General features: G+C 45.7%; 1 protein-coding gene across 1 annotated transcript in view; it reads right to left on the bottom strand.

Moving 5' to 3' along the window:
• CNGB3 (cyclic nucleotide gated channel subunit beta 3) overlaps positions 1-13,301 on the bottom strand; it is a 133,580-nt gene that overhangs the window by 63,749 nt on the left and 56,530 nt on the right. Inside the window, exons 4-6 of the mRNA XM_066264697.1 lie at positions 7,750-7,904; positions 5,589-5,741; positions 4,691-4,899 (exon numbers count right to left, since the gene is read on the bottom strand). Of these exons, the coding sequence (XP_066120794.1) occupies positions 4,691-4,899; positions 5,589-5,741; positions 7,750-7,904 (517 nt within the window). The remainder of the gene's footprint in view (positions 1-4,690; positions 4,900-5,588; positions 5,742-7,749; positions 7,905-13,301) is intronic.

Raw genomic sequence — 13,301 nt, forward strand, 5'->3', positions numbered from 1 at the left:
GCCTGTCTGTATGCAGGCAACACTTCTTCAAGGGGAGGCTGACTTTGGGAAGGATATGCTAATAGCACCCAAATCCTCCTCCAACAGAGAGTTTTTGAAGAAGCTGCACCGGGTGTTATCATATTTATTTGTTATTTGCCTCTTCTGAGAAACAGTCCATGGAAACTCTGTAATTCCACAACGGACATATAGAAGTGTTTCAAAAATAGTATCATCTGAAACAACTTCAATGTAGATGAAATGATAATTCAAGGAAAGAAAAACCTTGAACTGAGGGGGTCTTTCATTGGCTCAGTCCCTCCAACAAATTCTCATGCATGCTCTCTGTATTCCTAGGAGAGAGAGGGAATTGAATACTGTCCCTACCCTCAAGAAGCTATCTTGAGGTGAGAGCTGCATTGTCATACAAACAGGAGGCCAGAGGGAGAAGCAGGGTGTGGAATATTCATGCATCAGACCACTCAGCAATTTAAGGGGCACCTCCTTGATACAAGAGCCCAGCACAGGTGTGCACACTGTCTCCTCTAACCTTCACAGCAGGTTCGTGAGGGTGCCTACGACTACCATTTTATGGATTAAAAAGATAGACTACCATTTTATGGGTTAAAAAGATAGCGTTCATTGAAAGGGTACATTTATTTTCATAAGGTCATGCTGTTAGTAAATTTGAGAGATGCAATTTGACCCTGGTCTGTCTGTTTCTTCTTCATCATAATTAGCCTTGTTGTTATTTAACAGCTAAGTAAGGGGAGTCCGGGTAACATGTGCAGAGCACTGAGCAGGTAGTGGTTTCTCATCTCCAGGTCCATTTATAAATGGTAACTAGGAGGACTGAATGTGGAAGGCGGTTGAATAACATCAAGTCACTGTCACTGGAGGCACTGACCATGCCTGTGGGTCTCAGGCAAAGTGCTGTGGTGGTGAGAGAGCCAGGTTCGCTCATCCCCCACTGCTATCTCTACTCCGCCACTGCCATCGATGAAGGAGACTCCAGACGAGGCGCATACGTTGGCCCCTGATCAGTGCCCTGCTTTCTGGGTAGCACCATTTTTAGGAGATCCTTCAAATAAATGGAAAACCTCACATATTCCTAGCTCTTTTGCTTTTGGCCTTTGGGATTTCAGTCTGCTGTCTGTTACTTTTCTTTTCCCTTTCAAGGTCTTGGGGAATGAATATTTCCATCCTGCAGTCTTGGAATACCTGGCAACTGCGGGTTTTTAATAAATGTTTGTTGCATGAATTAATGAATGAATGAGTGAAGGAATGAAAGATTGGGCCGTGTCCTCCAAAGGTGGCACACACTGAGCATGGGAAACCTTCAGGCTGGGTACTCGACTTGCATAGTCCTCTTTGCAAAATGTAATCAAGCTTCAAAGGCTAATATGACCTCCTCTAAATTAAAGAAACTATTGAACTTCTTTTCAACAGACAAAGCAATTCATTCCTGTTCTATATTTGTAGCATGTGATAATGCATTTTAAATACAGCCTGTTGAATATGCTTTTTTTGGTTATATTTCTTGGTTCTAATACACCATTGTATGCAGAAGCCTCTTAGAAAATTGAAAATAAAAGTCTCCCCTTACTGATTTTGTCATTTTCCATTTGTCAAACATTGATTTTCTGCCCCCGGTGCATCTAATGGAGGTTGAAATTAGCTTTTTTTGTGTGTGCTTTTTACTTCCTATTTGTGCGCTATCATCATCATTCATCACGCTGCCAGGGAGCCTGGGGACAGTGCCGGAGATTGAGCACAGGCTGACATCTGCACAGGAACACTGTGGATAGATGTTGGCCGCAGCGTCAGCTCTGGCCTTTAGAATGTCTTTCTAGGAAAGCTTCCCAGGGTAGGAGGCATTCCACAGCAAGCAATGTTTTTAAGAAATCACCAAAACTAGTCCTTTCAGCCGCTTTGATCATTTTTTTTTTTTTTTGGATTTTTCTGAAGTTGGAAACGGGGAGGCAGACAGACTCCTGCATGCGCCTGACCGGGATCCACCTGGCACTCCCACCAGGGGGCGATGCTCTGCCCATCTGGGGTGTTGCTCTGTTGCAACCAGAGCCATTCTAATGCCTGAGGCAGAGGCCACAGAGCCATCCTCAGGGCCCAGGCCAACTTTGCTCCAATGGAGCCTTGGCTGCGGGAGGGGAAGGGAGAGACAGAGAGGAAGGAGAGGGGGAGGGGTGGAGAAGCAGATGGGTGCTTCTCCTGTGTGCCCTGGCCGGGAATCGAACCCGAGACTCCTGCACGCCAGGCCGACACTCTACCACTGAGCCAACCGGCCAGGGCTCTGCTTTGATCATTTAAGATCACCTGGAGACTCAAAAGAGAGTATTAAGGTGACAAAAGAAGCAACCTCTCTTATCCCCCAAATAAATAGGAATTCAAGGTGCCATACTCTGGCCACTCTGCTCTCTCCATTGTGACGCTGGAGGCTCTGCTCTGGGCTGCCCTGGGTGGGACTGTGACAAGGACACACAAGGCACAGTGGACCTCAGTTGGAAAGCAGGCAGAAGGAGGGGAGAGAGAGGAGCAGAGGTTGTAAGGTGTGGATCTGAGTACCCTCCTCTGTTTCTGACTCAGTATGGATGGATTGGCTCTCAAATTTCTTGGCCCTGAGGACAAACCAAGGAGGAGATCATTTCTCCTAAGAATGAGAATGATGGTTTCTGAGCCGGGGCTGCGTTTATGATGAGGATGGATGTGAGGAATCTGGGAAGAGTGAACAGGAGACAGGCGGGTAGAGAGCATAGTAACTAAAAAAATAGAACAACTGTTTATGGTTTGCAGTGTCTGCAGGTGTGTGGCTGCTTATGTGTGGTTTGGCTCTCTTGGTGTTCTGGGTGGTCAGCTGCTCTCGGTCCTGACAGTACCCTCCAACAGTGCATTTCACAGTGGTGGACAGACCCTGTGCTACCTGGCATGGCAGCCCCGCCACACGGGGTTGTGGGACTGGAAGTACGGACTTTGGCCGAGAAACCGGGATTTTTATTGTTTTTTCTTTTTGTATTTTTGTTTTTTTAAATTATTTTTATTTATTCATTTTAGACGAGAGAGAGAGAGAGAGAGAGAGAGAGAGAGAGAGAGAGAGAGAGAAGTGGGGAGGAGCAGGAAGCATCAACTCCCATATGTGCCTTGGCTGGGCAAACCCAGGGTTTTGAACTGGAGGCCTCCCCGTTCCAGGTCGACGCTTGATCCACTGTGCCACCACAGGTCAGGCCGAGAAACCGGAATTTTTAAAGTTATTTAATCTTAATTTGTTAGAATTTAAATTTGAGTAGACATGTGGCTAGCGGTCAGGGTATTAGACAAGGTGCTGAGTCTACAGAGACTTTCTAAGGTGGGGCTTCCCAGAGTGTCCAGGTTAAAATTCGGGACTTGGTTTCTGTCCTGTGTGCAGGCAGAGGCCTGGGTGCTGACCATCAGTGATGTCCAGTGATACAGTCCGCGTCCTCCAGAACTCAGGGCCTGTGCCTGCTCACAGCCCCGCCATCTCCAGCGGGTGAGTGGACTCCAATGTGTGAAGTAACACCTGCCTTACAGTGAAAAGTGCGGAGGTGGATGGCTGATTGTAATGTGAAAGGAAACAACTTCCTCCCATGCTGGTTGAGGCTTGAGTACTAGAGGAACTGATAGAAAAGGACTCCCTTTTGCACCGACAGTTTACATTTTTTACATCATTTAGGCAATCTGTGTGTGTGGTTTTGACAGTGCAGGCCAACATTACACGCGTACCCTCGGGTACGGTCAACTTCAAAACAGCTCGTACATCTGACCCAGCATAGCCCAGCTGTGATGGGTGCAGGACCGAGTCCTGCCCGGACGACCCTCTCATTCTGAGTCTTGAGCAAATCGCCTGCCCTCAGCCCACCTCGGTGTCCTCATCTGTGAGTGGGGCTACTAACATACTCCTCAGAGGGCGACCAAAAAGACTACTGAGGCACGGACAGAAATGAACTGGCCCCCGACAGAGACTAGGCACTTCATGGGCACCGAGTCATTGGCCTTCCCCTCAGCACTATGAAGGTGTGATTTCATTTTCATTTTTAAGACAAGGAAAGTATGGGCAGAGGGTGCTCAATGGTTGTTTTGTTGTTGTGTGTATATGTTTTTTTTTTTTTTAAAAAATAGAATTATGCACCTGAAACCTATATCATTTTATTAACCAATGTCACCCCAATCAATTCAATAAAAATTTTGATAAAAATTAAATTGAATTAAAACATATACACTTAACTTTTTGAAAAAAGAAATGAATGAAAGAGTTGCATATGTTCATCTTAAGTCATTTGATAGATTTCATTCTGTATAAAGTCCCAGATTTTCCATTTTGACATCATTATTTTTCCCCAGTAATCTCAATCAAATGATTTTTTTCTGTTATGTTTCTATTTCTTGTAAAATGTTAATAATAGTACTTAACGTTCAAAGAGTATCTGCCTTATTATAATCGTTTTAAGCCATTTATGTTAGTATTTTTTTTTTTGACCAACGAATGCATTACTGAATTTAATAAAATTCATGTTTAATTTGAAATTCAGAACATGGCAAATGAGCTTTAATGAGAAAAGTGGTTATTGGGATTATTATGACCATAATAATACCAGCCATTTCCGGCAGACAGACTTCAAATAACACAACGCTGTGAATTTATCTTTCGTAGTCCCGTCCGACCCCTGGCCCCACTCACGATGATGTCTCCTCCTCTTACGAACTGCAGCCTGGGCTGGATGAACAGCATGTCGCAGAGGTAGATGACGTCACACAGGGCGTCGGCCACAAGCCAGCGGTGCGCGCTGTCTGGCGTCTGGTACGGAAAGACGAGGCGCACTGGGATCAGCCAGCAGTTCCAGTTGTAGGCCGTGCTGACCAGCAGGAGCCACAGAAGATAGAGCGGATCTGGAAGAAGAGCCGCTGCTGACCAAGGCTGTGTGACCAACGTGGCAATCCTCCCCTGGCTTGGTCGGGCCAAGCTGAGGAGGCCCTGTCCTTGGGGAGGGGGAGGGGAGGTCAGCCACCTGCTGTAGGAGGCTCTAGTCACAGTCAGACCGTTCTGCCTCTGCGGTGGGTGGGACCCGGCTTTGCAAGGGCTGCTCAGGGCTCTTACCAGCTCCTCCAACATTGGAGTGTGTCCTCTGGTCTTGTGGACAGGAGGCAACTGAGTCTGTGCCCACAGGTATGGTACTGTAAGAGTCAGGAGAGGGCATCTCCCAAGGCAGGTGCCAAGCGGCCACCTCTCACCCCGAGGGGAGGCTGACGTGGGCAGGGCACAGTCAGCCCACAGGGGCCATCCATGTCCCTTCACACAGTACTTCCCTCTGCCCACAGGGGCCGGTAGAGGGACTTGTTCAGTTTTAACAATGTGAAGGCATGGAAGCAGACAGATACTTCAGAAAGATTTTGGGGTGTCAGTGTACATATTGCCAAGACCTCTGTGGCTTTTGTTTCAAAGGTCATAGGGGCAGGACTGTTTAAAAACAGGCAGGACTAGATGGACTAGGGAAAACAGAAGCCATCTGTGACTCTAAGTTTCAGTGTCCTTGGTCATTGCCAGCCCTCCCGCCGGGATGATCCCCCCTGGATGGTACCTGTGTATGAGTCTATGCTTTTTGGGAGTCTAATTCTCCATAGGCGCCCTGTCAGAAGTGCCTTCCATACTTTACAACACAGCAGGCCACAGTACTTCTCTTCCTCACGCTCAGCACTGCTGTCCTGTGTTGATGACACAGCTGTAGGCTTTGCTTTGGAGTAGAAAACAAAGATGAAAATGGTTTTTAAGAGGTTAAGTTGCCTGATCTGTGGTGGTGCAGTGGATAAGGTGTCAACCTGGAATCCTGAGGTCATTGGTTCAAGACCTCTGGCTTGCCTGGTCAAGGCACATAAGAGAAGCAACTGTGAGTTGGTGCTTCCCATTCCTCCTTCCCCTGCCTTTCTCTTTCTCTCTCTCTCATATATAAATCGATAAAATAAAAATAAAATCTAAAAAAAAAGACTTAAAAAAATAAAAAGAAGTTAAGTTAGTTTAATGAACACAAAGCTGTGTTCCTTAAAGTTGGCACATTTCAGAGTCTTCCTCTTTCAATACAGCTTGGTGAGGTATTTTATTTATTTATTTTTAGTAAGTGAGCGGTGGGGAGGCAGAGAGACAGTTTCCTACATGTGCCCCAATGGGGATGCACCTGGGAAGCCTCCTACTGGGCGATGCTCTGCCCATCTGGGTCTGCTGCTCCATTGCTCAGCAACTGAGCTATTTTAGCACCTGAGGTGAGGCCATGGAACCATCCTCAGTGCCTGGGGCCAACTTTCTTGACCATCGAGCCATGGCTGTGGGAAGGGAAGAGAGAGAGAAAAGGGAGGGAGTAGAGTGGAGAGGTAGATGGGCACTTCTGTGTGTCTTGACCGGGAATCAAACCTGGGACTTCCACATGCTGAGCTGTTGCTCTATTGCTGAGCCAACTGGCCAGCGCAAAGTTGAGTTATTTTATGACACTTGAAATAGTGGCATGTATGAAGATCTCCAGGTACTAAAAACACTGGAATTTAGAAATAAAAATCAGGTTTAAACTCACTAACAAATTATCCTAGAGGTGTTCCAGAGGTTTTTTTTTTTTTAAATGCAAACTTGATTCTCATTTATTTTGCAGCATAAATAAAGTCATTATTTTGGATCGATTTTTAAATTATTTTTAATCTGTCTCATGATGTTTTATTTTTCTCTCTTTTTTTTTTACTGTATTATTGGGGTGGTGTTGGTTAATAAAATGAAACAAGCTTCAGGTGTACAATGCCTTCACATCACTGGTACATGGTATTGTGTGCTCACCACCCCACAGTGGTTTGGATTTAAATTGCAAAGAGACATCACAAATGTTACTCAGGTTTTCATTTCAGCTCCTTTTGTCTCATATCTATCCTTCAAGTTATGGATACATAAAGCTCAAAATACCCTTTTTAATATATTTGTCAAACTAGAATGACTGTTTTAGTTGGCCTCTTCTCTATAAGAAGAAACTATTACACCATATATAGTTTATTTTAAAAACCCATTTTCCTTATACAGAGTTATGAGAGATCCGTCAACTCTGTCCTATGTAATTGGCTGTTATCACACACCCCCTTCTATTTTTGTCTATCCCTGTAGTTGCAGGACACGTCACTTTGTGATTTCCTTTATTGCTCCTATCAGTTTTCATGAGCACCATTTCTGTAATTATCAGGGAGGCTGACAATAGCCCCTCCCCTCATGGGATATGTACAATCTATGTCCTCCGCTCTGTAGTGTCCCTAGTGTAAGTCTGATAGTACTCAAGGAGACATTTACAACAGAACTTGCTACTGTGACCTTACTGCTGGCTTGCGCCTGTACTGGGGGCCAAGGTCTTCTGCAGGGAACCCTGCTCTCTCTGCCTGAGGGTGCCCCCCCAGCTGGCTGCATAGAGTGCTGGGTGTCTGCCACCTGTCCAGCGGCAACCCTCAATGCCCCAGCTCTGCCCTCCCTCAGGGTCAGTTCTGTGTGTGAGCCTCAGATTTTCAGTTGGCTCAACCCCGGTGACCCAGACAGACCGTGAGTGTCTCAGGTCCTGCCTTGTGCCTGTTCTCATTTCCCTGCATTGCCCTAGAGAGCAACTATCTGAACCTAAACCACTGTCTCCGGGCTGCCTTTGGGGGAACCTTGACTAAGACATTTGTGAGATGCCCCCCCTCCCCGCCACGTAACTTCCTCCCAGCACTTTGCGGAGCAGTGCTCACCAGTTTTGGGGCTGGACTCAGGGGAGGACAGGTCTCCTTCCACCAGCTGCCTCTTGTAGAGAGCTGTCCTTTGACGCAGCCTTCTCACCAGGGCATGCAGCTGGGCGTCCACGTGCTCAGTTATAATAGGGGTTCCAAGCTGTTTGCTTTTTGGGCTAAATGAGGGGAAAATGGAGATAGAGACAAGTTCATGAGCAGACACACAGGCACAAGAGGGAGTCTCTTCACCTCCCTATGTGCCCACCTGTAACTGAAGAGAACAATTAGAAAAATCCAGGCATTAAGCTTGATGCAAACACAGCTAGTACAACACAGAAGTGCCCCTGGAAACCAGAGCCCACACACTCGGTGACTGTGATCCTGCCACTGCCCTGTACCATTTGAAGGAAAAGTCTTTAGCAGGCATGCTAGCAGAACTCTAAGATGGGCCGCGTTAGTATTTCTGTGTGTAGGACCTCATCTTTGAGTCCCACAAGGCCTTCAGACATACAGGTCTGGTGACAAGATCCCAGTGTCAGCAGTGACCACAGAACGCTTGAAGCCATGTACGTAGATGACGTCATTCCAAAATTCTCAAGGTGAGAAGCCTTAAGTTTTCTTTGTCCTCCATGAGACCTAGGACACCTAAGTTTTGAATAAATGCTTATTGACTAAATAAACCCACTTACTTGTAAACTTTTGTTTGACCTTATTTGATCTGCCTCAACACACCAAAAAAAAAAATCTATAGAAAGTGAAGTTGAGGGTTGGTGGGTCATTAACTGTAAAGTCAGATATTCAAACTGTCAAAACATCTAATTCAAGCCCCAAGACCTTAGGACAATGCTTTTCTTTTGCTGAATTATCTAAAAGCCCTAATTGACTATATAATTGCCACATAATCATACCAGTTTGCATTGTGCAAACCTCCCTCATGGTTAAAATGCTGAACATCATATTAGAAAGCATGCCAGTCTTCCAGAGGCACAGCTGTATTTTCACTACCGTACGTTTTTCTTTCTGCATTAGTTGAGCATCGGGCACCAGTCTATGTCATCTTTCCCTTGTTCCAGCCTCTTTCCTACAGCAAACTTGGTCCGTCTTCTCCCTCATCTACATATACACAGAAGCTAGGAATGCAGTTTGCTTTAGGTAATTTTGTGTATGTGTGGTTTTTTTTTTTTTACAGAGACAGAGAGAGGGATAGATAAGGACAGACAGACAGAGAGAGTCAGAGAGGGATAGATAAGGACAGACAGACAGGAATGGAGAGAGATGAAAGCATCAATCATCAGTTTTTCGTTTCGACACCTTAGTTGTTCATTGATTGCTTTCTCATATGTGCCTTGACCATGTGTCTTCAGCAGACTGAGTAACCCCTTGCTCAAGCCAGCGAGCTTGGGTCCAAGCTGGTGAGCTTTGCTCAAACCAGATGAGCCCGCACTCAAACTGGAGACCTCGGGGTCTCGAACCTGGGTACTCGGTATCCCAGTCTGACGCTCTGTTCACTGAACCACCACCTGGTAAGGCGGTAATTTTGTGGTTAAACCAAAAAAAGGACAAATAAGGATGAGGAAATATATATTCCGTGAGATAAACAAACAAACAAAAAGTCAAATGAGGGTAAAAGAGGAAATCAATGGATCTATATGCCTTATAGAACTATACTTCATTTGAGCTGTATTTGGCATTTCTTATTCGTATTACTAACTACATATTTTAGAAGACTTATTCCTCATAATTCCTTGATGAAAGATTTAGTATACAATAAACACATTTGGCCCTGGCCAATTGGCTCAGTGGTAGAGCGTCAGCCTGACATGTGGAAGTCTCAGGTTCGATTCTCTGCCAGGGCACACAGAAGAAGCACCCATTTGCTTCTTCACCCTTCCCCCTCTCCTTCCTCTCTGTCTCTCTCTTCCCCTTCTGCAGCCAATACTCCATTGGAGCAAAGTTGCCCCGGGTGCTGAGGATGGCTACATGACCTTTGCCTCAGGCACTAGAATGGCTCCAGTTGTAATGGAGCAACGCCTCAGATGGGCAGAGCATCGCCCCCCTAGTAGGCATGCTGTGTGGATCCTGGTCAAGCACATGCAGGAGTCTGTCTCTCTGCCTCCTTGTTTCTCATTTCAGAAAAATACAAAAATAAAACACCCCAAAACAAACAAACAGAAAAACATATTTTACAAATTTGAGTACATACACATAAGAAGGAAAGTCTTACTGAATGCTCATTTCTCATTAAGACTGATGAAGACTTAAAAATTTGTATATGTACCTATGGAAAAGTAATTGGTTATTATTAGAATGATATTTATTCATTTTTTGATAAAGATGCAGGGAAAACTCATTTTTTTAAAAAAAGTTGATGAAGAGGAATAGAATTATGGTAATATTCCTCATTTTCTTAAATGCATTTAGAGCTACAGGCAAAAAGAAAGTTGTGTAACTGCCCACTTCCTGTGCTGGGTGGTGGAGTGTCTGCATCCTGGGTGGTACATCTGTAACACTGGGGTGGCCCAGGGGTGGGCTTCCTTCTGTCACGGGAGAAAAGCCTCCGTGACAGGGGTTGTCTTCGGGTGTGACATTCCTGTGATTTGAGAATGTAAGTTTTTTTAAAAAGTACACACCTAAGACATGAATCTTGAAAGAGCTTCTTCGGAAACTGCGTCTGTTAGGAAAGGTTTCCTGTCTCCCGCGATACCTGTCCTCTCACTTAAGACTGATGCACTGGTTCAGCACAGAGGGCTGAGGGACTGTGATGGGGTGAGGTGGGGAGCCGTGGTTGGGGTGAGTTCACACGGCGGTGATGGTATCTGAGCAGCCGTTGGACGGGTCCTGACACTTTGCTGGTCTGAAGACAGAATGCCCAGAGCACAGGGGCAGCCTGGGGAGAGGGCCTGGCTGCTGCCTCGTGGCACACAGCGAGGCTCGACGTTTCACGCGGCATCCCGAATCACCTTGCCTTGACCACTGGGGACCCAAGGCAGAATTCTAAGCAGAAGAGGGGCATTATTAGCTATGCTTTAAAGAATGTTATTTTTTATATCTGAAATAATTGAAAAAAGAAGGAAGAGAATTAGCTGTGGTGAGCAGGAAGTATGACTTAAGGTCAGCTGAGGCTCCAAGCACAAAAGAAAATATTGGGGCCCTTAAAAAAAAGAGAGACAGGGAAAATAAAAATACATGTTCACCATAGTTTTAAATAAATAAAAAATATTATGTACTATATTAAAATTGCACATAGGAAACCAAACTTGGTGTCATTCGAAAAAAGTGTAAAGTTGGGTTTTACGGGCCTTTCATAAGTTGGGGCCCAGAGCACGCGCCCTATGTGCCCGCCATTAAATCCGCCTCTGGGAGAGAGTCGAGGTAAAACATGTGAGTTAACGTCACCACAGATAATGTAAATGTCAGGTTTCTGTCCGTGTACTCCCTGGAATGTGTCCTGCCAAAATCCGTGTCCACCTGGACTCTCGAAAGGCGATCTCAGGGGCTTTACTGATGTAACTGCTTAATTTAAGATGAGGTCATACTGGAGTAGGGTGGGCCCTTCATCTAATGAATTGTGTCCTTCCAAGGGGGCCAAGTGAAGGCCTGGAAGAGACTCCCAGAGCAAATACCATGTGACAACAGAGGCTGAGATGACAGGGAGCAGCCACCAGCTAGGAAACACCAGCAGCAGCAGCTGAGAGAGGCCGGGGCAGACCTTCTCTCAGACCTCAGAAGGACCACCCTTGCCGACACCTCGATCTGGGACTTCTTGCCTCCAGGACTGTGACAGGAGACATTCCTGTTGTTCTAGGCCACTTAGTTTCTGGTAATTGGCTACGGTGGGCCTGGGAAATGAGCAGAGTTAGCAAAGTGGATCATTGCGATACCTGTGGGCAACTTGGAGGGAAGCATAAGCTGTGAGCCACATGCAAACACGTTCAGGTTAGTTGATGTTAAACTTGAGGTGTGATTGAAGAGTCAGGCTGTTTTCTAAGCCACATAGCGTGGAAGACAGTTGAGAATCTGGGTGTGGGAGGTGGTGGGACTAAGCTGGAGATGTTGACCGTGGGTGGGCCTATCTAGAGGAGATAGTGATCACAGAGTGGCTCAGACTCTGGGAAGAGCCTGCATGGAACAGGAGAAGGCTGGGAGGTCAACCTTCGGAATCTGTGGACCTTTCAAGAGCAGAGTAAAGAAAGAAACTGAGGAGCTGCAATTGGAGAGATGTGGAGAGATGGGTCTGAGAGAGAAATGCTACAGAACCGGGACGCTAGGTTGGGAAAGAGGTCAGTGGCGTCTCATGCTGCACACAAAGTGAACAGGAGAGGGCCACAGTGTGGCTTTAATTCTCGCAGGGAAGACTTCATCATCTTTAAGAAAACTGGCTGAAAAAGGGCGTAAGATCATAAAAGTTTGTCATTTTTTCCCCATTGTCTTAATAGGCATTTCGTAAAAAAGTACGTAACAGCTGCCTTTGTTCTCTAAATAATATTCTGGATTTCCATTCGTTATTTCCAAAACTCAATTAAAACTGGTATTTACTTCTTCTAATAAATCTTGAATAAATTTTGGTATTTGGAAATGTTGTTAGATTCCTTTTAATGCATAATTAAGAATTAAATTCATTTTTCAATGACCTAACTCATTAAAAAAAAATTCCAGGTTGATTCAAGCCCTTTAAAACCTGCTACTTTTGTTTTGTTGAATAACAGGCAGGAACTAGACAAAGAGTATTGTTCTACTTTGAGAAGTGTTGGAGGAAGAGAGGAGTGGGCCTTTCTTCTTTCATTGGTTTTCACAATAATTAATGATAAATTTGGACAGCTGTCCTCAAAGGTTACAGTTAAAGAAGCCCACTTTGAATAAGGTAATGCTTTTGTAGGAGTAAAATTGTGATTGAGAAACCTTGCAATGACTCCAAAATTCTGAGTTTCACCACCGTGTGTGCTGGCATACCACACAAGCTACACACATTAAGCCATCATGAGACTGGTGGACAAAGCCCAGCTGACTCTCTCGTTACTCCCTCCGCACACTCACCTCTCAGAGCTGTGAAGGGTTTGAGTGGTTTACCATCCCTCCCTTGTGCATATGGTGCTGCATATGTGCACTTTGTACACAGGAGTGTTACATGTGGCCATGTATGGATGGGTATCAGGAGGCACAGTTTCCCAACCGAAACTCTTCTTGGTCTGTCTGGAATGTGCTGTGATGCATTCACGGTCCCAGAGCTTGCTCCTGACCCCATCCCAGCAGTCCATGCTCTAGACCTCTTCTGTTCATCTCTGAGAGCTGGTGGTTGAGCCTATGACATTTATTTTATTGTTCACAAATCGTATTCTAATGGCCCAGAAATGCAGTGGTACCTAACTTTGTTAAAAGTTTAAAAACTGGCCCTGGCCTGTTGGCTCAGTGGTAGAGTGTCGGCCTGGCGTGCCGGAGTCCCGAGTTTGATTCCCGGCTAGGGCACACAGGAGAAGCACCCATCTGCTTCTCCACCCCTCCCCCTCTCCTTCCTCTCTGTCTCTCTCTCCCCCTCCTGCAGCCAAGGCTCCATTGGAGCAAAGTTGGCCCCGGTG

The sequence above is a fragment of the Saccopteryx bilineata genome, chromosome 3 (genome assembly GCF_036850765.1).
Source record: "Saccopteryx bilineata isolate mSacBil1 chromosome 3, mSacBil1_pri_phased_curated, whole genome shotgun sequence".
NCBI lineage: Eukaryota > Metazoa > Chordata > Mammalia > Chiroptera > Emballonuridae > Saccopteryx > Saccopteryx bilineata.